Raw genomic sequence first — 23,699 nt, forward strand, 5'->3', positions numbered from 1 at the left:
CCCTGTGCCAAAAGGCTTCACTTTGAATTTTGGACCAGAATTCATGTAATCCTGAGACCATGATTTCTAAATGTTTATCCACTGTGGCTCCATTTTTAGGTTTGAAAATTGCCACAGCTCCTTGTGAGAACTAGAGAATAGTGAGAACATTTTGGGAGTGGGTGGGAGGATAAAATGTATGAGAGTGAGGAAATGGGGTTTGGGCTGGCCATTGCTATAACAGAGCTTGTGACCTATAAATATAAACTGGCAGCCCCACTGGTGTCCCAAACTACATCTTAGGAAAAGCTGTCCAAGGACTGAGATTGTAACATAAATAAAATTGATTTTCTAATCAATGTTATCTTGTTTTTTAAGAGCTTTGATATGGAGAGCAGGCATTGCTCATAAGTTAAGTGACTAATTATGGAGTAACTCACTAAGTCATACATCATAATGGTAATATGCATAGCTTTTTCCTCACTTGTAGCCATCTCTGATTTTCAGCAAGACTTGTGCGAACAGAATCTGTGCCATGCGATATTAACAATCCACTTAAGAAGCCTCCTAGGTACTCTGATCTGCACTCCAGCCAAACACTGCCTAAAACCAACAAAATTAATAAGGTACGTCATTAACCTTGCTTACAGTTCACATACTGCAGGCAGATATGTCACTAAAGGTATTGGTGTTGACATTACACAAATAACCATATTTTTGGTAAAAGTCAGGCAGACAATTCAAAATGTTAATTTTATTTCCTGGCATTTGTCTTTAAAATCTATCGTGTTCAATGCACTGATATCTGAGTGGTGAGTAAACATTATTTATGTTATTTGTTCAACATCAGCTAGCATTTGCATTTTGCCTTTAATGCAATAAAATGTCCGAGGTATGTGATCAAACGGAATAAGGCACCCAGCCACAAAAGAGAGAGGTAACCAAAAGCCTGGTCAAAAATGTATGTTATTAAATGTATCTTAAAGGAGGAAAGGGAGACAGATCTGTGGAGAGGCATAGGGATGGAATTCTGGAGCCTAGGGCCAATGTAGCTGAAGGCATGGTCATCACTGGCAGAGGGACAAAAATCATGGATGCGTAAATATCCTTGGAAGAACATATAAGTCTGAGCAGGTTGTAGGACACAGGAGATTCCTGAGATAAGGATGGGGTGAGGTCATAGAGAGATTTAAATAAGATGAAAATTTCACTTCCATTTTTTATTTCCAAACATCCTGTGACAAACATAATTCATTTTGCTCTGTTTTGCATCAGCAGTTTGAAAAACAACTTAAATGCAATTTATTCTGATTTGTTGTAAATTGTTTGGTTATGTGGTAGAGAGAAGGATCATACAATTACAAAGTAGTTACAGCACAAAAGGAGGCCATTTGGATCAGTATATGACTTTCTGAAGGAGAATATAATTAACATTCTTTCATTTAGTAAGTAACTGATAATTTATTCTGAAATTTGAGGAAAATTCAAAATTCAAGAAGTCCTGCTAACTCTTATAGAATAGAAAAAGACATGTCTGCTTTATTTTGAAGTTGTTCTGGCCAAGGTACCCTTTACGAAATATAATAAATGCTGATTTAAAATTTCTGAAAGAGAAAATTTGGTTGGAATTTATGAGAAACAGTTTAGATTAACTGGGCTTGCATAGTGGGAAAAACACTAAGAGAAAATGAAATTTGCAACAGTAGGATCTTAGTTTTTGGACAGAATCTTACAGGGTTGTCAGCGATGTGATTTTGGCAAGAAGTGTAGAGAAATCTGGTTACCAGTGTGGCAGGGTCCACTCAAATGGTGAGTGGAAATGGAGAGGAAAATGTAATTCCTCTCTTCAAGAAAAGAAATAGGGAAATTCCTGGCAATTACAGACCAGTAAGTCTCACGTCTGTCATCTGCAAGGTGTTAGAAAGGATTCTGAGGGATAGGATTTATGACCATCTGGAAGAGCATGGCTTGATTAAATGCAGTCAACACAGCTTTGTGAGGGGCAGGTCATGCATCACAAACCTTATCGAGTTCTTTGAGGATGTGACTAGAAAAGTTGATGAGGGTCGAGCTGTGGATGTGGTGTATATGGACTTCAGCAAGGTATTTGATAAGGTTCCCCATGGTAGGCTCATTCAGAAGGTCAGGAGGAATGGGATTCAGGGGAACATAGCTGTCTGGATACAGAATTGGCTGGCCAACAGAAGACAGCGAGTCGTAGTAGAAGGAAAATATTCTGCCTGGAAGTCTGTGGTGAGTGGTGTTCCACAGGGCTCTGTCCTTGGGCCTCTCCTGTTTGTAATTTTTATTAATGACCTTGAGGGGATTGAAGGATGGGTCAGCAAGTTTGCAGACGACACAAAGGTTGGAGGTGTCGTTGAGGGCTGTTGTAGACAGCAGTGGGACATTGACAGGTTGCAGAGATGGGCTGAGAGGTGGCAGATGGAGTTCAACCTGGATAAATGCGAGGTGATGCATTTTGGAAGGTCGAATTTGAAAGCTGAGTACAGGATTAAGGATAGGATTCTTAGCAGTGTGGAGGAACAGAGGGATTTGGTGTGCAGGTACATAGATCCCTTACATTGGCCACCCAAATGGACAGGGTTATGAAGAAAGCATATGGTGTTTTGGCTTTCGTTAACAGGGGTATTGAGTTTAAGTGTCATGAGATCTTGTTGCAGCTCTATAAAAGAGGAGAAAGTGAGGTCTGCAGATGCTGGAGATCAGAGCTGAAAATGTGTTGCTGGAAAAGCGCAGCAGGTCAGGCAGCATCCAAGGAACAGGAAATTTGACGTTTCGGGCATAAGCCCTTCTTCAGGAATACTTAGAATACTGCGTCCAGTTCTGGTCGCCCTGTTTTAGGAAAGATGTGGATGCTTTGGAGAGGGTTCAGAGGAGGTTTACCAGGATGCTGCCTGGACTGGAGGGCTTATCTTATGAAGAGAGGTTGACTGAGCTCGGACTTTTTTCATTGGAGAAAAGGAGGAGAAGAGGGGACCTAATTGAGGTATACAAGATAATGAGAGGCATAGATAGTCTCTGGCTATCGGCTCTATTTCCCAGGCCAGAAATGGCTAACACGAGGGGTCATAATTTTAAGCTGTTTGGAGGAGAGTATCGAGGGGATGTCAGAGGCGGTTTCTTTACACAGAGAGTTGTGAGAGTGTGGAATGCGTTGCCAGCAGCAGTTGTGGAAGCAAGGTCATTGGGGACATTTAAGAGACTGCTGGACATGCATATAGTCACAGAAATTTGAGGGTGCATACATGAGGATCAATGGTCGGCACAACATCGTGGGCTGAAGGGCCTGTTGTGCTGTAGTGTCATTTAGTGCCATTTTCTGTGCTTTTCACAAGCGGTGTTACAAGATTATAGTTAGGAAAAGATGAGATGAAAATTGATAGGTATTGACACTTGCTTTGTTAACGTCTCAACCCGCCTGCTTAATATTCAGACTTCCATCTTACCAAACAAGTTCAACGTTTCCAAATCTCCCCTCCCTCCACCTCATCCCAGATTCAATCCTCCAACTCAATATTGCCCTCTTGACCTGTCCCACATGTCCATCTTCCTTCCCACCTGTCCGCTCCACCCTCCCCATCGATCTATCACAATCACTCCCAACCTGCACCTACCCATCGCCTTCCTAACTACCTTTCACCCCTTCCGTCCCAGCCCCACCCAAACTTCCTACTTATCTCTCACCCCCTCTTCCCCCTCCAACATTCCTAATGAAGGGCTTATGCCTGAAACATCAGTCCCAATTTTCTCCTGCATGGGCCAGGGTTTTCTTCTCAAAGGGGACATAATTTCTCCCCCCCCCATAACCACCAGCCCCTGTATGGACTTGCTCTGCCCTCTTACGAGTTGTCTTCTGTAACAACAGAAAGAGGGGTCATGAGTGAAATATCAATAAGAGGCATGGTTGTTCAGGCAGGTGCATGTAGGAGGAAGGTGGAGAGGTGTTCTGAATAACTGATGAGGCATTACAGAGGCAGGCCATGCAAGGTTAGTGGTGTGGGACATTACTGGGATAGTGGTGGTAAAAGTGGGTGAGAGTAAGTATTTCATGCAGTAGTAAAAATGGCAGTGTATGAGATTGGTAGGAGATGGGTGCTGTAGCAGACAAAGAGGAAGTGTGAGATGGCAGAAAGCACCTAGTGGAACAGAGAGGGTCAATGAGCTACTTGCAGCACTGCTGACCATTATACTGCACACACAGGAGACAAGTGGCAATTTCAGACTAGATAGCAGTAGTTCGTGGCATGGCTTCCTCTGCTGGTTCTGCAGGAAGTTGACACCTCCCCTCTGGATCAACCCATCCATCAGAACCTCAGGTGCCTGTTAAAGAATCATGGTGCCATCATCCCCTTCTGCACCATGGAATGACACCGTACTTGACCAGACAGGGCAGCTTCAGAATGCCACTGCTAATCCAGGTGCTCACTGGCCTTTTAAAAATGATATGAACATCAGGGATGCCAATTTTTTGGCAGATATCCACTTAATAACAAGTTGTTGCGGGAATGCCGTTGCAGGATGGGGCATGACAGAAATTGGACATGACAGGTGCCTTAGGGGCATGGTAGGCAATTAATGAGGCCAGTTTGATAAGATGTATTGAGAAAACCTACTCAATGCAACTTAGACTTAGCCAAAACAGTGCAAGATTTAGCCCTTCTTTCATTTTCTTAAACCTTCGTCATTTGAGGGGTTAGGGTCTACATAAAATTTCTAGCTATTTTTTTCATATGCTCATTGTATGCTTACTTTTTCTTTAGATAAAATTTAATTGTAATTTTCCACTCCCATTTGATGTTGTCGGAGTTTTCTGCTCGGGAATATAGACTGATGTGATAATTCAGGACTGTGGCAAGCTATTTTGCCCAAGCTGTTTTAAGTGTAGATCTGACCTGTAAAATTACCTCTGTTCAGTAAGAGAAATGCCTTTTTCCTAAAATGTTGCTGCAGATTTGGTTTGGATGCATGACCACAATTTATTACCTACCAAACATTTGCAAAACGTACTTGAAGGTTGCAATTATATATTAATGGGTAACTAGTGAAATGGTCATTGTGACACAAAACTACTTTCAGAGCGTAAATTGAGCTGCCTCACACTTTAGACTTCCTGAACTCCACAAAGTGACTGCTATTGTGGTATTCATGAAATGTACATATGCATTCTTCAATATGAAACCTCATGTCTGCAGTGATTGTAATGAGGTCAGCCAGATGGATGTCATAGAATATGAGTTCCCTGACTGGGACTCTTCATCTGGTCCAGTCAGGAAGCCCTGGTTGACAGATACAAACAGAAGTGTCAGAAGTTCTATTCAGTCTGACAGCTGGTTCTAAGGGAACTGGATCAGTGTCGAGGGCTCTCCATATATAAATAGTGGGTGACTTGGTGACAGGATACTAGTCTCTGTGGAGTTATTTTAATATCAACATCAATTCCTAAGCTAGATCATCAGGTTGGGTATTACCAGATGTATTTGTTTATGTTGCTGACACAGTCTAGACCAAGTTTGTGATGAGAACTCCCAAATTCTGCTATTTCAATTCTTAACTAATTCCAATATGTTTTATATAAATCCTGAATTCAACCAACTCTGTCCTTACAATTATTCCTTTCTAGTGGATACATTACAATTTACATGCACCAGAAAGATAGATGCAATATTTGTTTATACCCATTAAACTGGCAATATATTATCACAGTATGCCTGCTATTATAACTTACTGCTGGTGTACTGCATAATTATCACCCAAACAAGGGGAAACATTCGATAAGGTCTTGTTCAAGTTGACTTGGTGCTCTCTAGAAATGAGTGGTGCGTTAAGCATAGGTTATTGAGCAAATGATGGCTTCCTGCTGAAACAGCGACTGAACATCATAAATCTCGTGCCACTGCACTGCGTAATCTGGCATTAGTGCAAGTAAACACTATCAAACCCATAGAGACAGTGGTTTCTTATGATCCACTAATGTTTTCTGGCAAGGCCCTAAAACCTATATGGATCTTTGATATGCTTATTTTTATGACAAGGGAAGTCACACAGAGGAGCAATCACAGAAGCAGACAAACCATCAGCTTGTGTCTCTGCGGTTGCAATGACATTTTTTTCAGTTCTGTTGTGATATTTAGAATAGTAAAATGCTTTAAAAAAATTGATATGTTGTTCCAAACATTACACAGATCTCAAACTTGAGAGAATTCTTGTACGTTATATTTAATTGGTTTGGAAATGTCTCTGACCTTATTTATATGTACTTTTGAATGATCGGTTATATTTTCATAATTTATTGAAAAAATATTTGAATTTTCTCATTTTTGGTCTAAGCACAGTTAATTGCTTAAAACAACTTAATAATTTTATTTAAAAAAAACAAATAATTTGTTTTTAACGTATTCTGTAGTTCAAGTATTTTATGAAATCAGACAACTGTCTTGCCACTTAATCACCTTATGTCAACTGCTGCTAAGGTTCCTGGGGCATAATTATATAATTAAAAGTATAAATCTCAGCCTGTTCTTTAAAAACATTATTAATAGAATTTCTGTAAAATTACGACAGATTGGAGCAACATTTTAAAAAGCAAAACCTCTGTTGCTCTGCAAGCTATATTCATTGGCAAGTACTTAATACTGTCATTTAGTACTGAATTCATGCTGTTTATTGCTGTAAACAGGATCCAGGTTGCTACAGCTTTTTGTAGTTTTGGCCAGTCTGGTAAGAGGCAGAAATAATAACATTTTTAGCAGATCCTCTGGACAATTTGCTGAATGACACTGAATCACGTGAGTGAGTATAGTTTAAATTGTCAGAAGTACTCCAACCTTATTTGGCTTTGCAGCTTGGATAATATTTAGTTTGTACTCTGATTCAGTTAAACAGTAACATGAAACATGAATAATTTTCAAAGGTGATATTTTTCAGGAAGCGACTCCTCAGTTATACACAAATCTGTTTAACCATCTGTGAAAAATAAAAGTCACAGATGGCAGTACCAGATTATAGTCATATACATCTTTATTGCTTAAAAAGAAAGTTAACAGTTTAGTGTGGATTCCGCCCTGACATTTTTCTTATGAATGGAAACTTGTGATTAAAAGCAAAATCTGTCAAACTCTTTATAATTAGTGGGCGGCATGTAATTCTGTGTTATCTGGTAACTCCCTTCCCAATTCATCCCACCCAACCAAAAACAATGTCACTACTGCCTCAGAAATTACCATCTCACGTCAAGGTACAGTCCTTGCTTTAATATCAAATCCTCATTTGTGTTGCTAAATGATGATTGTTATTCTGGATAACCATGGGGACCTCACAACATGCAAACCCATACATGAACACTTGAATTAGGAACAGAAGTAAGCCATTTGGCTCCTCAAGCCTGCTCTGCTGTTTGAGAAGATCATGGATTATCATGAGTCTCGATTCTATTTTTTAACCTTCTTCCAATAATCTTTCACTACTGTGAATCAAGAAGCTACCTACTCAAGTTAAAAATACACTGACCCTGCTCCACTGTTGTCTATGTAGAAAGAATTGCACAAACTAAAGAGACCCCTCCTTTTATTAAACTGTAACTCTTTTCACTAATCTCTTATACAAAAGGAAAGGTCATTTCAGTATCCACCCTGTCAAACCTTCTCTGGGTCTTTTACGTTTCAATAAGATCACTTCTCATTCTTCTCAACTCCAGTGGATGCAAGGCCAACCTTTCTTACTACCATAACTTTGTCAACCCAGGAATCATTCAAGTGAACCTTCTCTGAATTGCATGTATAGTTATATATTCTTCCTTAAGCAAAGAGACCAAAACTTGAACCCAGTACTCCCAGATATAATCTCATTAATGCCATGTATAAATGTAACAAAATATCTCTACTTGTATATTTGATTCCCTTTGCAATAGCTGTTAACATTCCATTTGCCTTCCTAATTACTTCTTGTACCTTCATCCCAACGTTTTGTGATTCATGTATTGGACATTTAGATCCCTCCATGTAAATAATACAACACTTTTCTATTCTACGTACCAAAGTGGACAAGTTAATGTTTTTCCACAATTTTCTTCATCTGCCAAACATTTGGCCTTAACCCGTCCAAACCCCTTTGCACTCTCCATGTCCCCTTCACAATCTATTCTATTTTTATATCATCAGCAAATTTTGCAACCATCTATTCGTCCCTTTCATTCAAGTCATTGGTAGAGATTGTAAATAGCTAAGGTCAGGGCTCCTCTTGTGGCAGAGTAGTAGTGTCGCTTCCTCTGGACTGGGAGGCCTGTGTTCAAGTCCCACCTGCTCCAGAAGTATGCAATAACGTCTCTGAATGGTTGATTAGAAAAATAGATTAAATAAAAGTGTAAATAGCCGAGGTCCCAAACTGATCTCTGTCGCACTTAATTAATTAATTGTAGCCTGTCAACTGGACTGTTTATCTTTACTCTGCTTCCTATCAGCTAATTAATTTTCTATCCATGCTATCATATTGTCCCCAATGCCATGAGCTTCCATGTTGTGCAGTATTTGATGTGATACCTTATCTAATGCCTTTTGGAATTTCAAATACACTGTATTTACAGGTTTCCATTTATCAATGTTACTTGTTACTTTTTCAAGGAAATCTAATACAAAAGTCAGTTTTTCTTTCAAAAAACCATATTGACTTTGCCTGATTACATTACAATTTTGAGAGTGCCGTCCTTAATAATAGCATTTTCCATATAATAGATGTTGTGCTAAATAACTTGTAATTTCCTATTTTCCATCTCCCTGCCTTGAATAGAGGACTTATGTCCTCTCCTTTCAAATTTAATTAACCTTTCCAGAATTTTTGGAAAATTAAAACCAATCCATCTACCATCTGACCAATGACTTCTTTTAAGATCCTAAGATGCAGGCCATCAAATCTGTGGAACCTGTAAGATTGTTGTTCTAATAGTTTTCTCAGTATCTTTTCCTGATGATTGTAATTGTAAGTTCCTCCCTCCTTTTCCACTCTTGATTTACACATGTGTAGGATGTTATTTTTGCCTTCTATAATGAAGAAAGCCCAAATGGTCCTGAGTAGGGTGTGCAGAAGTAAGAACAATCCTGGCCCACGAGCCTAACTGTCAAAATTGGTCCCCATGCTTCCGAATTTCAGTCTGAGTGGACAGGATGGATTGGTAGTTAGGCTGCATGACCGAGGAAGAGCTTAAAAGGTTGCCAGTTCCTGAGGTGACTGGGTGTGAAGACTGGCTTGCAGGTTTTGCACTGTGGTAAAATTTCAAAACTATATATTGAAACACAAAGCATCCCTCCTGTTCACCCTACCTCACCAGTCCCATCGTTATGTCCTGTCCATACCACTCTATCCATCACCATAGCCCCCATAATCCACGTGCCATAGTAATAACATTCTCATATGTTCCATAGCTTCTTATACTTCCTATACTACTTGTGCCCATAATCGTCCCCATGGCTATATGTAGTCCCAATACCAACTCATGTGTCCCCATCCACCCCCCTGTACCTTTTATTCTCCATGGCAATTCACCATTGGAAGACCTTCAGGAGTCATGCTGCCTGTGTCTTTTGATAATATCACTATTGGAAAACTCGCATTGATAACAAAAAAAGTCAATACATTGAAATTGCTTTAACTAATTGGATAGCTCTTCCAAAGATCTAGTTCAGACATCATAGTGAAATGGCCTCCTCCTATGCCATATGACTCTGTGAGCCATACATAGGTGTCCTACACAGCCTGGTATCCTGGTGCTAATGAATGGTTGGAAGGTAGGGGGTGGTCAAAGTTTGCCCATCATCATGTTGTTTTGCCAGTAGTGGGAAATTTGGAAGGTCAAATGACACTAGGGGGTCAATTCAGCCAGTTAAATGGCCAAATGAGAACCACTCCCTCTCAGCAGGAATTTTTTTTCCACGTCCGAGATGACCTGCCTTTTGGGCACTCTATATAGCCTTTTAATTTGCAGCAATACACTATCCCAGATCCCACTGCAAATTAAAGTTGCTTCTTGCTTTCATTCCTAGCAGTTTGCTTGTTTGCTTAATACCTGTTTGCTTAACAAAATTCAGCCCTAGTTTTCTACTTCATTTAACATTCTATTTCATTAATCATGTATTCTGCAGCATTCATGTAGGCTGCCTGTTTTGGAAAAAAAATTTCCCCAGCTCTTTGTCCCAGACTGTAGATCTTCCCTGTCCCCAATCTCAAAACAATCCATTTCTCACTTCTTCTTAATTTTAAACATCACTAACTAACCATAATAATATTAAATAATCCTAATTTATAAGCCTTTCTTAATTTTTGTATTTTGGCATGCTGGTAACATGTTAATAAAGTCTTATATTCCGCAACATACACATTGGACAGAAGCCTCCCATTTTTAAATTAGTTGTTATATAGATTGCACCGTATTTTTTAGATTCTATTACATATGGCCAGTTTTTCATTTCTTATTTGAAGACCTCTTTTAACCATTTGTGAACCTGAGTCACAAACAACTCTGTTCTCCCACGTTACACATTATTCCCCTTCAAAACATAATTTGCTTTTGATTGTTTTTAGTCAACATGTATCATTAGCAGGGGGGTTGGGATCCTCAACAGCAGGGAAGCAAGTGTGAGGCTGAAAGGAAATATAGTAATCAGAAATAATAAGTTGAAGAAACAGATCTGGCTGGAACACAACAGGGAGCAAGCAATGCCTCTTGAATTAAATTACATCTATTTCAATGAAAGAAGGCTGACAGGTAAGACCGGTGAGCTCAGAGTATGGATAGGTATGTGGGACAGGGATATTATAGCCATTACAGAAACATGGCTAAGGGAGGGACAGGACTGGCAGCTTAATGTGCCAGGGTACAGATGTTTTAGGCAGGACAAAAGTGGTGGAAAGAGGGGAGGAAGAGTTTCATTTTTGATTAAGGCAAGTATAAAAGCAGTAGTTAGAGATGAAATAACTGAAGGATCATCCCAATGTGGCTTTGTGGGTGGAGCTAAGAAATAAGAAGGGGATAGTGATGTTATTGGGGTTTACTATAGGTCCTTAAATAGTCAACGAGAATTAGAGGAACAAATATGCAGGGAGACTGGGAAGACTTGCAGGAGTAATCAGGTTGTTGGAGGAGGGGATTTTAATTTTCCTAACATAGACTGGAGTTGAGCATTAAAGGCTCAGATGGGGTGGAATTTAAGTGCATTCAGGAAAGTTTCCTCAAGCAGTATATAGAGGATCCTACTCAGGAGAGGGCAAGACTCAACCTACTCTTGGGAAATAGGGCAGGACAGCTCACTGAGGTGATTGTAGGGGAGCCCTTTAGGACCAGTGATCATAGTTCTATTAATTTTAAAATAGTTATGGAGAGGGACAAAACTGGTCCACAGTTTCAAGTTCTAAATTGGGACAAAGCAAATTTTGATGGAATTAGGCAGGAGCTTGCAGGGGTTGATTGGATTAGTTTGTTTACAGGCAAAGGGACCTCTGGCAAGTAGGAGGCATTTAAAAGTGAGATAGCTAGACTTCAAGGTCTATATATTCCTGTGAGAATGAAGGGCAGGTTTGGCAAGAATAGGAACCCTGGGTGGCAAGAGATATTGAAGCTCTGACCAGAAAAAAGGAGGAGGCATGGCTCAAATACAGGCAGCCAAGATCAAGGAATTCCTGGAGGTATATGGGTTTACAGAATTTTAATGAAGAAGGAAATCAGGAGGGCGAAAAGTGTGCATGAAATAGCTTTGGCTGAGAAGATTAGGGTAAATCTAAAGAGCAATAGTATGTTAAGTATATTAAAGGAAAAAGAATAACTAGAGAGAAAATAGGACCCCTCAAGGACCAAAGTGAACAGGTATATGTGGAACTGCAGGAGATGGACAAGGTTCTCGGTGAATATTTCTCCTCTGTTTACAGTGGAGAAAGATATGAAGACTTGGGAACTTGGGGAAATTAATACGAATACTTTGGGGACAATACATGTCACAATACAGGAGGTGTTGGATGTATTAGATTGTATGAAGGTGGATAAATATCCAGTTCCTGACCAGATATATCCAACAACCCTGCAACAGGCTAGAGAAGAAATTACGAACTCTCTGGATGACTGGAGGTTGTTGTGGTTCTGCTCGCCGAGCTGGAAGTTTTTGCTGCAAACGTTTCGTTCCCTGGCTAGGGAACATCATCAGTGCTGTTGGAGCCTCGTGTGAAGCGCTGCTTTGATGTTTCTTCCGGTATTTATATTGGTTTGTTCTTGCCGCTCCCGGGTGTCAGTTTCAGCTGCAGTGATTTGTATGTGGGGTCCAGGTCGATGTGTCTGTTGATGGATGTTCTTGCCGTTTCTGGGTGTCAGTTTCAGCTGTAGTGGTTTGTATATGGTGTCCAGGTCAATGTGTCTGTTGATGGAGTTTGGGGATGAATGCCATGCTTCTAGGAATTCTCTGGCTGTTCTCTGTCTGGCTTGTCCTATGATAGTGGTGTTTTCCCAGTCAAATTCATGTTGCTGGTTGTCTGAGTGTATGGCTACTAGAGATAGCTGGTCGTGTCGTTTTGTGGCTAGCTGATGTTCATGGATGCGGATTGTTAGCTGTCTTCCTGTTTGTCCTATATAGTGACTACTCGCAGACACCAACACCTACCAAATGAAGGATTCCGACCCCACACCACAACTCACCAATAGAATAAACAACACACTAAGGAATCTACAAAAAAATGGACAGATAACCAAAGCGGACCAGCAAAGAATGAAACCTGAAAGCAACAACACCCCCAGATTCTATGGACTACCCAAAGTACACAAACCAGACATCCCACTCAGACCCATAGTATCACTACCAGGGACACCAGCATACAAACTGGCCAAAGAACTACAACAAAAACTGAAACACCTAGTCAGCGGATCCAAACACTCCATACAATCAACACAGGAATTCTTGGATGTCATCAGGAATACACACATAGACAAAGAAGAAACCATGGTATCATTCGACGTGACGGCACTGTTCACTTCAATTGACAAAACCCTAGCCAGAGAAACAATAGCCAACCTACTGGACATACATAACAGAACACAGGAGGCCGAACCTATCAACAAGGACGGCATACTTAAACTACTGGACCTGTGCCTCACCACACACTTTACATTCAACAATCAGATATACGAACAAATCAACGGAACACCCATGGGATCACCAATCTCGGGACTCATAGCAGAGGCAGTTATGCAAAGGTTAGAACATACAGCCATACCACAAATCCAACCAAAACTCTGGATCAGATATGTTGATGACACCTTTGTAATCATCAAAAACACAGATATAGAAAAAACACACCGAATCATCAACGCCACACTCACAGGAATCCGATTCACACGAGAAGAGGAAAAGGATAGCCAACTCCCATTCCTAGACGTGTTAGTAGAGAGAACACCCAACGGAGAATTCACCACAAGGGTACACAGGAAACCAACACACACAGACCAAGTCTTAAACTATGAAAGTAACCACCCCAACACACACAAACGAAGCTGCATCAGGACACTATTCAAAAGGGCCACAACACACTGCAGTACACCAGAACTGCGAAAAGAGGAAGAGGAACATCTATACAAGGTATTCGCCAAAAACGGATACCCACGCAACTTTATCACCAGATGCCTAAGAGATAGACCGAGGAACGAGGACATGCCACAACCAAAAGGACTAGCCACTCTACCATACGTCAGGAGCGTCTCAGAACTGACAGCCAGACTACTGCGACCCTTAGGACTCATAACAGCACACAAGCCAACATCCACGCTCAGACATCAACTCACTAGAACAAAGGACCCAATACCCAGCATGAGCCAAACTAACGTAGTTTACAAAATACCATGCAAAGACTGCACAAAACACTATATAGGACAAACAGGAAGACAGCTAACAATCCGCATCCATGAACATCAGCTAGCCACAAAACGACACGACCAGCTATCTCTAGTAGCCATACACTCAGACAACCAGCAACATGAATTTGACTGGGAGAACACCACTATCATAGGACAAGCCAGACAGAGAACAGCCAGAGAATTCCTAGAAGCATGGCATTCATCCCCAAACTCCATCAACAGACACATTGACCTGGACACCATATACAAACCACTACAGCTGAAACTGACACCCGGAAACGGCAAGATCATCCATCAACAGACACATCGACCTGGACCCCACATACAAATCACTGCAGCTGAAACTGACACCCGGAAGCGGCAAGAACAAACCAATATAAATACCGGAAGAAACATCAAAGCAGCGCTTCACACGAGGCTCCAACAGCACTGATGATGTTCCCTAGCCAGGGAATGAAACGTTTGCAGCAAAAACTTCCAGCTCGGCGAGCAGAACCACAACAATGGATACCCGAGCTACAAATCTTCAATCAGATTTTATTGACTGGAGGTTAGCAAATGTTGTGCCCTTATTCAAGAAGGGCTGCAAAGGAAAACCTGGGAACTATAGACCAGTAAGCTTGACATCTGTGCTAGGTAGGAGATTCTGAGGGATCAGATGTACATGCATTTGGAAAGACAGCGTTTGATTAGGAATAGTCAGCATAGCTTTGTGCATGGAAGACCATGCCTTACAAACTTGTTAGAGTTCTTTAATTAAGTGACCAGAAAGGTTGATGACGGCAGGGTGGTAGATGTAGTCTACATGGATTTCAGTTAGGCCTTTGATAAGATTCCATATGGTAAGCTGCTCTCGAAGGTTAGATTCCGTGGAATCCAGGGGGAGCTGGCAAATTGGATACACAGTTGGCTTGAAGGTAGGAAGCAGAGGGGAATAGTGGAAGGATGCTTGTTGAACTCGAGGCTAGTGACTATTGGTGTACCTCAGGGATTGGTGCTGGGCCCATTGCTGTTTGTTATCTATATCAATGATTTGGGTGAGAATGTACAAGACATGTTTAGTAAGTTTGCAGCTTGGGAAAATAGGTGGTATCATGGACATTGAGAAAGGTTATCAGACATTGCAGCAGGATCTGATCAGCTGGGGAAGTTCGCTGGGAAATAGCAAATGGAGTTTAATATAGATAAGTGTGAGATGTTGTAATTGGAAAGTGAAATCAAAGAAGGAGTTTCATGGTGAATGGTAGGGGCTTAAGGAGTGCAGTGAAACAGAGGGACTTTAGTGTCCAGGTACACCGTTCTCTGAAAATGAAGTCACAGGTAGACAGGGCAGTGAAGACGGTTTTTGACACACTGGCCTTCATCAGTCAGAGCATTGAATATAGAAGTTGGAAAGTTACGTTGCAGTTTTAAAGGATGTTGGTGAGGCTGCATTTGGAGTTCGGTTTTGCTCACCTTGCTATAGCAAGGATGTTATTATTCTGGAAAGTGTGCAGAAGAAATTTACAAGGATGTCACTGGGACTCAAGGATCTGAGAGGCTCTTTCCTTTGGATCGAAGGAAACTGAGGGGGGATTCTTACAGAAGTGTATAAGATCATGAGAAGCATGGATAGGGTGAATGCAATCAGTCTTTTTCCCGGGGTTGGGGAATCGAGGACGAGAGGACATCAGTTTAAAGTTAGAGGGGAAAGAATTAAAGGAAACCTGAGGGGAAGCTTTTTTTTACACACGGGTAGTACATATATGGAATGAGCTGCCATTGGAGATGGTTGAGGCGGGTACATTAACAACATTTAAAATGCATTTTGACAATTATATGGATAGGAAAGGTTTAGACAGATATGGGCCAAGTGCAGGGAAATGTGGTTAGTGTGGATGGACATTTTGGTTAGAATGGACCAGTTTGGGCTGAAGGGCCTGTCTCCATGCTGTAGAACTCTATGACTCTATCTATCTCGCTTGTACTGGCATTAAATTCCTTGAACACTGTTTTACCCATTCTTTCTGAAGCATTCTCTTGTAAATCTGTTTGGTCCTTGGCATTTACTGTGAAACCTCTTATGTTAGTGTCTTCTGCAAACTTGTTCTATATCTATTTCATTCATATGCATGAAATATGATGTCAGAACTGAACCCTATGGGTTTCTGCTATTTGCTGTTTGGAGCTAAGTTAATGGATCTGGGACTCTGTAACCAGAGGCACAAACTGACATTTCTGTGGCCGACAATGAGATATTAGAATGGTGTGTTGCCTCCCTGGTGGCAGGATCAAGGATATCTCAGAGGGACGAGAAACCAGCAGGAGGTCGTTGTACACATTGGAACTAATGACATATGAAGGGGAAAGGACGATGGTCTGAGATATGAATATAGGAAATTAAGCAGGATTTTTAAAATTAAGTCCATGAGGGTAATAATTTCTAGATTACTCCCGGTGCAATGAGCCAGTGAGATTAAGGAGGATAGAGCAGATGAATGCGTGGCTGAGGAGGTGGTACAGGGGAGAAGGATTCACATTTTTGAATAATTGGAATCTCTTCTAGGGTAGAATTAACCTGTGTAAGAAGGGCTGGTTGCACCTGAATTGGTCTAATATATTGGCGGGGAGATTTGCCAGAGCTGTTCACGAATATTTAAACAAGTGGGGAGTTGGGGGGGGTGGGGAGGTATGTGGATAAGGTATGTGTCACAGGGAGACACTGAGAAAAAAAATCAGTCCGACACTGGTGCATTTGAGAAAAGGAGCAAGTCAAACGTTCAAGACAGGCAGATGGAAACAAAACCGAAAACAAAGTAGGACTGATAAATTAAACTGCATTTATATCAATGTAAGGGGCCTAACAGGTAAGGCAGATGAACTTGGGCATGGTTGGGATCATGGAACTGGGATATCATAGCGATTACAGAGACGTGGCTCAGGGATGGACAGGATCTGGGTTGGGGGAGTTGGGGGCTTAATGTTTCAGGGTGTAGGAAGGTTAGAAAGAGTGGCAAGAGAGGAGAGGGGAGTGGCATTTTTGATTAAGGATGACATTAAGGCTGTATTTAGGGAGATATTTCTGGGAATACGTCCAAGGAAGTTACTTGGTGGAACTGAGAAATAAGAAAGTAATAATCACTTTCTTGGAATTATACTGTAGATACCCCAATAATCGGATTTTAACTTTCCAACCATTGACTGGGATGCCATAGTGTAAATGGTTTGGATGGAGAGAAATTTGTTAAGTGTGTCCAAGAAAATTTTCTGATTCAGCATGCAGATATACCTACTAGAGAAGGAGCAAACCTTGACTACTCTTGGGAAATAAGGCAGGGCAGGTGACTGAGGTGTCAGTGGGGAAGCACTTTGGGGCCAGCGATCATAATGTAATCTGTATGGATTTCAGTAAGGCATTTGACAAGGTTCCACATGATAGACTGTTAACAAGGTTAGATCACATGTAAAACGGGGAGAACTAGCCATTTGTGTACAAAACTGGCTCAAAGGTGGGAGGCAAAGGGTGGTGATGGAGGAAGGTTGTTTTTCAGAGTGGAAGCCTGTGACCAGTGGTGTACCATGAAGATCGGTGCTGGATCCACTGCTTTTTGATATTTATATAAATGATTTGGATGTGAACATAGGAGGTATGGTTAGTAAGTTTGTAGATGACACCAAAATTGATGGTGTAGCAGACAGCGAATGTAGTTACCTCAAAATACACCAGGACTTTGATCAGATGGGCCAGTCGATCAAGGAGTGACAAATGGATTTTAATTTAGATAAATGTGAGATGCTGCATTTTGGAAAGGCAAATCAAGGCAGGACTTAGTGACTTAATGGTAAGGTCTTGGGAGTGTTGATGAACAAAGTGACATTGGAGTGCAGGTTTGTACTTCCTTGAAAGTGGAGTCACAGGTAGACAGGATAGTGAAGAAGGCATTTGATATGCTTGCCTTTTTTGCTCAGTACACTGAGAGAAGGAGTTGGGATTTCATCCTGCAGCTGTACATGACAATGATCAGGCCACTTCTGGATTAATGCTTTCAGTTCTGGTCTCTCTACTATAGGAAGGATGTTGTGAAACTCTCAAGTGTTCAGAAAAGAATTATAAGGACGTTGTCAGGGTTGGAGGGTTTGAGCAATAGGGAGAGACTGAATAGTTTGTGGCTATTTTCTCTGGAGCAGCGGAGGCTATGGGGTGACATTATGGAAGTTTATAAAATTATACCAGGCATGGATAAGTGAATAGTCAGGATCTTTTCCCTGGGCTAAGGAAGTCAAAAACTAGAGGGCGTACTTTTAAGATGAGAGGGGAAGATTTAAAAGGAACCTAAGGAGCAACCTTTTCATGCAGAGGGTGGTGCATGTATGGAATGAGCTGTCAGAGGAAATGGTGGAGTCTGGTACAATTACAACATTTAAAAGGCATGTGGATGAGTATATGAATTGGAAGGGCTTAGAGAGATATAGGCCAAATGCTGACAAATGTGACTATATTAATAAAAGATATCTGGTCGGCATTGATGATTTGGATTAAAGGATCTGTTTCCATGCTGTACAGCTCTGACTATTTCAAGAATTTATCCTTGACAACTGAATAGACATCTTTGAATATATAAAGAAGTTGTCAGCTTGCTGTCAAAATTGATCCTTGTACAATCTTGCCTGGCATACTGTCAATGAGCATATAGCCCAAAAACTTGAATTAACGTACACAGTCCTTTCACACTTAAATCTCAAAAGATTTAGGTGAAGGTGCTGGAATGACATAATAGCAAATGAAAACTGAAGAGTTATTGTATGACACAGGTAGTTTCCCTTTGAAGACAAATAGGAAATTGCTGTCAAAACAAAACAAGGTTGTATTGCTGAAATGAATTTGTATCATCACAAATGTAAAAGTACTACAAAACAGTGCAAAAGGGCAGCATAATAGAAATCAAATGTGCCATAAAAAAAACCTCTTTGTCAGTGAGAGTGGAAACCTGATGCAGTTCTATTAATATAATGAAAATTGTTATTCACATAAAATAAACATTTTAGTGAGGCTTTCCTGTCATCGCCCATGTATATTGGAGAGTTAGTTAATTCATAAATATATAGATGACCCTATGAAATAAGCTATAACTTTCATCTTTGTAGTTTAAGTTTTAGTATTCTGTTAGGAGATTGAATCCTGTACAGTGCACTGCTCTGGAGCCGTACCAACATGTACAGACTGTTAATAAGTATCACTTAAAAGTAACCAAGAAGTCTGTTCTAAGTTTATATGAATATCCAAAGAACAAAACAAATTCATCAAAAATCATTGAAAATGAATTATCAAAACTACATTTGAATCATTTAGAAGTTTCAGTTGTTTCATGGTGGGTGGGCTGCCAGACCCAATCCCATGTGGTATATTGTGGTTCTGTTCACCGAGCTGGGAGTTTTTGTTGCAAACGTTTCGTCCCCTTTCTAGGTGACATCCTCAGTGTTTGGGAGCCTCCTGTGAAGCGCTTCTGTGATGTTTCCTACAGCATTAATAGTGGCTTGTCTCTGCCGCTTCCGGTTGTCAGTTGCTGTCCGCTGCAGTGGCCGGTATATTGGGTCCAGGTCGATGTGTTTGTTGATAGAATCAGTGGATGAGTGCCATGCCTCTAGGAATTCCCTGGCTGTTCTCTGTTTGGCTTGCCCTATAATAGTAGTGTTGTCCCAGTCGAATTCATATTGTTTGTCATCTGTGTGTGTGGCTACTAAGGATAGCTGGTCGTGTCACGAAACGACATGACCCGCTATCCTTAGTAGCCACACACACAGATGACAAACAATATGAATTCAACTGGGACAACACTACTATTATAGGGCAAGCCAAACAGAGAACAGCCAGGGAATTCCGAGAGGCATGGCACTCATCCACTGATTCTATCAACAAACACATCGACCTGGACCCAATATACCAGCCACTGCAGTGGACAGCAACTGACAACCGGAAGCGGCAGAGACAAGCCACTATAAATGCCAGAGGAAACATGACAGAAGCGCTTCACAGGAGGCTCCCAAGCATTGAGGATGTTAGCTAGAAAGGGGATGAAACGTTTGCAACAAAAACTCCCAGCTCGGTGAACAGAACCACAACAACGAGCACCCGAGCTACAAATCTTCTCCCAAACTTTGAACCACGTGGTATAATTCAGATGCTGGATAGGCACCTCACTAGAATTATCAGTGGCCCCTGCCTTTAAGATCATGTGCAATCCAATCTCTGAACTGATTAGAGGAACTGTGGTAGTCTCCATGTAGCGCAGGATTAATATTTCAGCAGAATAAGTGATTTACAGGTAGTTAATAGAAATGATGTCTGTAAAGCCAATCCCTACCTCTGTCAACAGTCCAGTGTGCAGTTGTGAGTGATGGGGCAGCTATCTGGTTTTCTCCATTCTGATAGGGACCTGTGGTGCTACCGCATGCAGCCTTGTATCAAAGCAAGCTCTTTTTCTCTTTACCTGCAGGATCACATACCTGTCCCTTACCAGCCGGATTCTAGCAGTAATCCTTCATCAACAACGTCGTCAACGCCAAGCTCTCCAGCGCCACCACTACCTCCCAACGCGACACCTCCTTCACCCCTTCACCCATCACCACAGTGCACTCGGCAACAGAAGCAATTCAATCTGCCAGGTATAACACTTCAGTTCAATTGTTACGTGTTAGAAAAATCATTGTTTTTATTTCTGATCACACTGTACTGCCAGGGAACTATTGTAAGATGGAGAATCGAGAATACTGTTTTTCCCCATTTCCTCCCTTACTGGTTTCCTGGTGGGGCAAGGTTTCCCATTGGCACTCCATGCATTCAAAATCAGCCTTGATATGTTTTATTTAAATATAAAAACCGAAAATGATAGAGGTGTACAACTGATTAACATTGTGAATTGAACGTTTCATCCAATTCAGGTAAGTAAGGAGATTCCATTAGGAATGTCAGCTTGTCTGTCTTCATTTTTTTTTACACATTTAAAGAAGGGGTAACCTTTCTACACAAAGTAATTCATGTGTGAAATGAACTGCCAGAGTAAGTGGTGGATACAGGTGCAGTTACAACATTTAAAAGACATTTTGCTAAGTACATGAATAGGAAAGGTTTGGAGGGATATGGGCCAGTCGCAGTAACATGGGACTAGTTTGGTTTGGGAACATAGTCAGCATGGACTAATTGGACTAAACAGTCTGTTTGGTCCATACCTGTCCCTTACCAGCCGGATTCCCTACAGTGTGGAAACAGGTTATTCGGTCCAACAAGTCCACACCGGCCCTCTAAAGAGTAACCCACCCAGACCCATTCCCCTAATTTATTACCCTACGTTTATCCATGACTAATGGACCTAACAGTATGGGCAATTTAGCATGGCCAGTCCACCTGATCTGCACATCTCTGAACCGTGGGAGGAAACCAGAGCACCTGTAGGAAACCCATGCAGATACAGGTAGAATGTGCAAACTCCACACAGACGGTGGTCCGGGGTAGGAATTGAAGCTAGGTCCCTTGCACTGTGAGGCAGCAGTGCTAACCACTGTACTACCTCAGGGTAGTGAACTCGGCCCAACCACCTCAAGCTGCTTCATCAATGATCTTCCCTCCATCATAAGGTCAGAAGTGGGGATTTTCAGCAATGATTGCATAATGCTCAGGACCATTCATGACTCCTCAGATATTGAAGCTGTCCATATTCAAATGCAACAAGATCTGGACAATTTCCAGATTTGGGATGGTAATTGACAAGTAACAGTCATGCCACACAAATGCCAGGTAGTGATCATCTCCAGTAAGAAAGTTAGCGTTACTAACTCACCCACTGTTAACATCATATGGGTTACCATTGATGAGAAACTACACTGGACTTACTACATAAACGCAGTGGTTACAAAAGCAGGTCAGAGTCTAGAAGTGCTGTGGTGAGTAACTCACCTCCTCACACCAAATCCTGTCCATTAGGTACAAGGCACAAGTCAGTAGTGTAATGGAATAATCCCCACTTTCCTGGATGAATGCAGTTCCAAAAACACTCAGAAAGCTTGATACCATCCAGGACAAAGCAGCCTGCTTAATTGGCATCACATCCACGAACATCCACATCCTCCATCACTCAATAGCAGCAGTGTGTACTATCTACAAGTTGCACTGAAAAAAAACACCTTAGACAACACCTTCCAAACCCACAATCACTTCCATCTAGAAGGGCAAGCCCAGCAGACACATGGAAACACTATCACAATAAGTTGCCCTCAAGCCACTCACCATTCTTACTTGAAAAATATCACCATTCCTTCACAGTTTCTGGATCAAAATCCTGGAACTCTTTCCCTAATGGCATTGTGGGTCAACCCACAGCAGGTGGACTGCAGCAGTTCATGAAGGCTTCTCACCTTCATCTTTTCCAATGACAAAAAACACCGAAGAACTGTGGAATCTGGAAATCAGTAACAAAAACAGAAATTGCTGGGAAAACTCAGCATGTCTGACAGCAACTGTGGAGACAAAGCAGAGTTAATGTTTTGGGTCCAGTGATGCTTTTTCAGACACTGAAGAAAGGTCACTGGACCAGAAACATTAATTAAAATTCTAGGCACACATTTTTACACTTTAGGGAATAAACTGCATAGTCTGTCTTAAATTCATGAAGAGATCAAAGTATGCAAATTTGATAGCTATTGGCAGTGTCCCATACCTTACGTTGTCAAATGATGTGATGTGCTGAGGTAATTAAGAGTAGTTTTCCAAATTTTTGGAGATCCCAGATGCACCTCAAAAGCTTCTTACAATCCTGTCCATTCCTGTACTTTTGACTGAGCAAGTCACAACAATCCACAGGGTATTGTGGCCAGCTGGTTGTACATTGGCTAACAAACCTCCAGATCACTAAATCTCCCATAATAATTTGGGTCAGCTCATCTGAAAAGACAACACTATTGTCTTCGACCAGATCCTATATAATGTGAGAGAATTGTATTGGATGAAGTTAATTCAGGCTCAACACCTTTGAGAAGCCTAACATGGTTAGCACTTGCAGCAATAGACGGTGAGTATTTTGTCAATTTATGGTAACTGCCAAGTGATAGCTCATGTGAGGTTTTGTGACAATGTTAAAGCGTGTTAGCAAGTGACAGAATCAGAAGTGATTAACACAGTATTTGAGCAAACGAGGAAACAATAGAATGTTTTAATTAAAACATTCTAAAACCAGATGTAATGCAGCAGAGACTTCTGAGGTGACATGCCAAAACATACCAGGCTATTGGTCAAGTGCTAGAAATGGGATTACAACAGTTAGGTCCTTATTTTTGATCAGCGCCAAGTTGATGTACTGAACGGCCTTTATCTGTGCTGTAGACGTCGTATGATGGTACATTGGAGAATACATGATAAAAGTTGTGGTGTAGAGGGAAGTGGTCATGACTGACTGCTGCTTGAATGAAACATAAAATTCTGAATTCTGTTGACAGGGTAGACGTGGAGAAGATCTTTTCTCGTATGGGAAAATCTAGAATTAAATGTCACACTTTAAAGATCAGGAAACTCCATTTAAATCAGTGATAGGTGATATGTTTTCCCTCGAAGTATTTTAATTCTTTGGAATTTTCTTCCTGAAGCTGGTAAAGCAGAGTCCTTGAATATTTTTAAGGCAGAGATAGATAGTTAGATAGACAGATAAATTCTTCTTCTTCTTAAGGAAGGAGTTGAAGGGTTATCAGGAATAGGTAGGAATGTAAATTTGAGGTTACAATCAGATCAGCAAGATCTAATTCAATGGTACAGCTGGTGTGAAAGGCTGAATTGCCTACTACTATTCTTGATTCA

General features: G+C 41.1%; 1 protein-coding gene across 1 annotated transcript in view; it reads left to right on the forward strand.

Moving 5' to 3' along the window:
• The window catches only part of ksr2 (kinase suppressor of ras 2), a 434,890-nt gene that overhangs the window by 268,402 nt on the left and 142,789 nt on the right, over window positions 1–23,699 (forward strand). The window contains exons 11-12 of the mRNA XM_060844153.1: window positions 487–605; window positions 20,353–20,521. Of these exons, the coding sequence (XP_060700136.1) occupies window positions 487–605; window positions 20,353–20,521 (288 nt within the window). The remainder of the gene's footprint in view (window positions 1–486; window positions 606–20,352; window positions 20,522–23,699) is intronic.

Source organism: Hemiscyllium ocellatum, chromosome 24 (assembly GCF_020745735.1).
Source record: "Hemiscyllium ocellatum isolate sHemOce1 chromosome 24, sHemOce1.pat.X.cur, whole genome shotgun sequence".
Lineage (NCBI taxonomy): Eukaryota > Metazoa > Chordata > Chondrichthyes > Orectolobiformes > Hemiscylliidae > Hemiscyllium > Hemiscyllium ocellatum.